At 54.8% G+C, this 3993-nt stretch overlaps 1 protein-coding gene across 1 annotated transcript; it reads right to left on the reverse strand.

The window, feature by feature from the left end:
- Positions 1-1065: 1065 nt before the first annotated feature.
- On the reverse strand, positions 1066-2226 carry LOC119301894 (putative clathrin assembly protein At4g40080). Its single transcript, XM_037578886.1, has one exon. The coding sequence runs from the start codon at positions 2171-2173 to the stop codon at positions 1172-1174; it is 1002 nt and encodes a 333-aa protein (XP_037434783.1). The 5' UTR covers positions 2174-2226; the 3' UTR covers positions 1066-1171.
- Between the last annotated feature and the right edge of the window lie 1767 nt (positions 2227-3993).

The raw sequence follows: 3993 nt of genomic DNA on the forward strand, positions 1-3993 counted from the left end.
TATTTTGCCTTTCTTCCATACCCCATAGAGATTCCTGCCTAGCTCCGCCACTGGATGTGGCTGCTGAAGAGGAATTGATGCTCTATCTGCAAAGAGCCGGCGTAGATGGATATAGATGTACAAATAAATGTGGGGTTTTTATTTTTGTGCCCCTTGTTTCTTAGTACTACTCCATTTTGCCCTGAGCCTTAACTTTCCACACTTTTCCCTCATCCCTGCGCCACAGCCTCACAAATTACTACAACAAACAAAATTTTGTCAATTTCCGTCCCTTACGTCGACAATCAACTTCCCTGAACAGCGAGGAGCCGAACATGACATTCCCGCCTCGCGTTAAACATCAATAACTAGTTTTCCGCGGGATAACAAAGAACATATATTGCTAGTTTTTGCTACTATGAAATGCCGAACATACGGTGTGCTCTGCGGTATCTCTTTTAGGTACGAACCAGGCTTTTGCGCGGGCATTTGCCTGGAAATGGAGCGAGCAGATGGATAATCTATGCGTGGTGGCGCCGACTTTAGTTTGTAAACAAAGAGAGCATTACGAAACGCAATCCGCTAATAGAATGCCAAGCACATGAATGAACAAGTCAAAAGCACAAGCCCCCAACGTGGCTTGATGCGCACGTACACCCAACGCAACTAAGTGACCTCATTGTTTACACCACCTGCACATCTTGCAAAGTCAAAAGACACAAATTGTTTATGAAGGGTGCGCGCTATCAGATTGCGAAATTGGAGAACGAATTCGTGCGTGATATGATAGGTAATAAATATCCGATTCTTAATTTTGTACCACATCCGGAGAACGCGTGTACTGTAATTTGCATGATTGCATCTTTGTGGAGAACAATCGCGGCAAAATGTCATTTTCCAGCGCAGGAACGGAAGGGGCTTGTCAAGCACTCAATGCTCTGGCCGATCTTTCGCCTTCACGGATCATCACGGCTCTCATGTTTGATCGTGAAACCAGCAAGCAGCACATAATTTAATCAAGAAAAGAAAAGTTGTGCTCCTACTTCGAAACGATCTTCGATCAAACGGTCAAAAAAGCAGCCTGGATCATTCTGCTCAGCTTCTTCAACGAACAAATGTTCAGATTTCTACAACAAACAAATGTTTGAAACTTGCAACCAGTAGAGCAGGCACAGGCATCGCCGCCGATGTCCTATCGCCACGAAGGAACTGCGCCGGACCACCGCGAGGAGCCGAACCGGACGGCCGGGCCGTCGCCGCCGCGGGCCGGCAGCATGGCGACGCGCGCGGACGCGCTCCACGCCGGGTCCCTCCGCAGCAGCCGCCTGTCCTGCTCCGTCCTCCGCAGCAGCACCTCCTCGGCGCGCTCGCGCAGCCGCCGCGCGTCGGCCACGACGGCCTCGTCCAGCCCCGCCCACTTCCACTCCGGCGGGGACGCCGCGCTCTCCTCCACCCGCTTCAGCACGCACACCAGCTCCATCGCGTCCGCCAGGCCGAGCGTGTCGAGGCGCTCGCCCATCTCCCGGACCCTCGCGGCGATGTTGCGCTCCGCCGTGACGCGGTCCTCCTCGGCGAGCCGGACGGCCTCCCAGACGAGGGCGTGGGCCTGCGGCGCGCAGGACGGGGGCGGCGCCTGGCGGACGGCGGCGGCGACGGAGGCGAAGGCGGCGAGCTCGGAGACGAGGCGCGGGTTGGGGAGCGCGGTGAGGTGGTCGGGGTCGCAGGAGGCGTCCGGCAGCAGGAGGAGCACCTCGAGGAGGCGCGCGGAGAAGCGGACCCAGGAGGCGGCCGCGAAGGAGCGGCCGAGCGGGAAGGCGGCGAGCGCGAGCGGGTTGCGGCCGGAGGCCGGGTGGCGGAGGAGGGCGACGAGGAGCTGGTCGCGGAGGATGAAGGCGCCGCGGGCGAGCAGGACCCTGAGCGCGACGAGGCACTTGAGGGCCACGGCGGCGTCGCCGCCGCCGGAGGCCGCGGCGCGCAGGCGGTCCGTGAAGGCGGACGCGAGCGCCGCGGCGGAGAGGCGCGAGCCGCGGCCGAAGGCGAGGAGCGCGTCCAGGTGGTGCGCGGACGGCGGGGCCGTGGACGGGTGGTGCGCCGTCGCCCGCAGCACCGCGCCCTGCGCGTCGGCGCCGGAGGCCGGGGAGGCGGCCCCCGGGGAGAGTAGCGTCGCCGCGAGCCGCAGGAGATTGAGGCCCATGGCGATCGGCGGCGCGCGAGGAGGTGGTGGTGGGATGTGTATAGCTGCGAGGAGGTTGGGGATCGGGGGGCGGAAATTGGCAGGAAGCGGTCAGTTTATAATCCTTGCTGGTGGCGGGGCCGCCGTCGGATGCGACGGGCGGGGCTATCGCGGCCGTCGGATCGGTTTGACTCGATCAATTTGCTTCTCTGGATGACCCAGGCCAGCGGTACGGAACGGTGCAGTGCAGTGCACCGTCTGGGAGAAGGAAGAGACGAGTCAACTTGTCCGCCTCTTCTTCTTCATCGGAGGAGGTCAACACTTCACCGCAGAAAGGTGCACCGAATGGCACGAGAAAGCTCTTCTGTTGCACCTCGATTACTTTTGGTCCAACGGTATTTCTCGTTGTTCTGCAAGGGTGGCACCTCTTCACCAAGCAAGCGTAAAAATGCAACTACTAATTGTTAGTACCTTCTTTACTTCTAGGGCTACAAGGAAACCTCACATCGTAATCAGCTTTCGGTATAAAAAAGTTGGTTAATTAAATGGTCATGTCGGCATTCGCAGCCTCGCACGAGATCACTCGGCGAAAGTAGCTGGAGGTCCATTTTATCATTGTTAATGCGCTGTATCCCCATTGCCAGAACATCTGCCCCGTGACAGATTGACAGAATATGGCATGGCTGTCTCCGGGAACCTGTGGATATAGTTTTCATTGACCCAAGCTGCAGTAGCCCGTACGGGTCTCCATAGGGCGCGATTTGATCGTCCTAATCTGAACATTGACGGTAAACTTACTGTAGTGGTATAACTTTATTGACACGGTGCCCGTAAATAAAATTATTCCCACGCACAATATCACAATCGGGTCATTACCATCTTAGCAAAAAAAAATGAGAAATGACACACATATGACATATGGTGCGGTGAAAGGAGAATTCAAGAAGAGACAGTCGTTGATGTCGGGAAAGAAGTCATCCTCGGGAAAGTCATCATCGCAACCACGATGGAGGAGTGTGGCCGCTATCCAAAAACCTAATTGCCTCTCTCCCCGTACAGAATCGCAAGAGAAGGTGTTACAAAGGTATGCTCTCTCACTTAGCGATGCACACCCCTAGAAGCGAGATGGGAAAGCGATAGACGAAACAAGGCTTGAGAACAAGAAGACAGACAAAATAGAAGAGGAAGTGGCTTCATCTATGAAAGTGGAGCGACCTCTAATGGATAAAAGTGAAACGGCTCCACTAGGGAGACCGGGAGAAACTAAACGTATCCATGTTTGTTCGGATTCATCCATCACTAGTGAAAAAACGTTTCAACTTGTTTTCTTGCATGACAAAATAAGGCAGCGTACACATATGGCATAAGTCATAATCCGACTCATTCATGAAACACAATACACAAGCTAGGTGAGGACGACGACGAAGAAGCGTGTGTATGTGAGCTCTTCTCGAGCTCTTAGAGCAACTCCAGGAGAGTCATCATATGACCCTGATCACCATAATAACTATCAATATGATGATATGGGGCCAAAATGACACTCTAGCGCATTCACCATATGGATGCCAATCAACATAATTTATGGAGCTAGCTCCATACCCGGCCATCAACGTGGGAGGAACGTTTCAGCGTATTCTTCCTTCATTTGAAGCAACCCTTCGCCCGCACACGAATCTGTGTGTTTCAATTAATCAACTACGAGTGGGGCGACGTGACCGGTAACCACCTACCCATTATTGGCCTCCACCGCCCCCAATTCCCAAGGCATCCATTCGAATGGCCACGAGGCTTCATCACTAGCTAAAAAATATGACGGCGAGGCGTCCCAAACACCAAAGCCC

This window comes from Triticum dicoccoides, chromosome 5A (assembly GCF_002162155.2).
Source record: "Triticum dicoccoides isolate Atlit2015 ecotype Zavitan chromosome 5A, WEW_v2.0, whole genome shotgun sequence".
NCBI classification, from domain to species: domain Eukaryota; kingdom Viridiplantae; phylum Streptophyta; class Magnoliopsida; order Poales; family Poaceae; genus Triticum; species Triticum dicoccoides.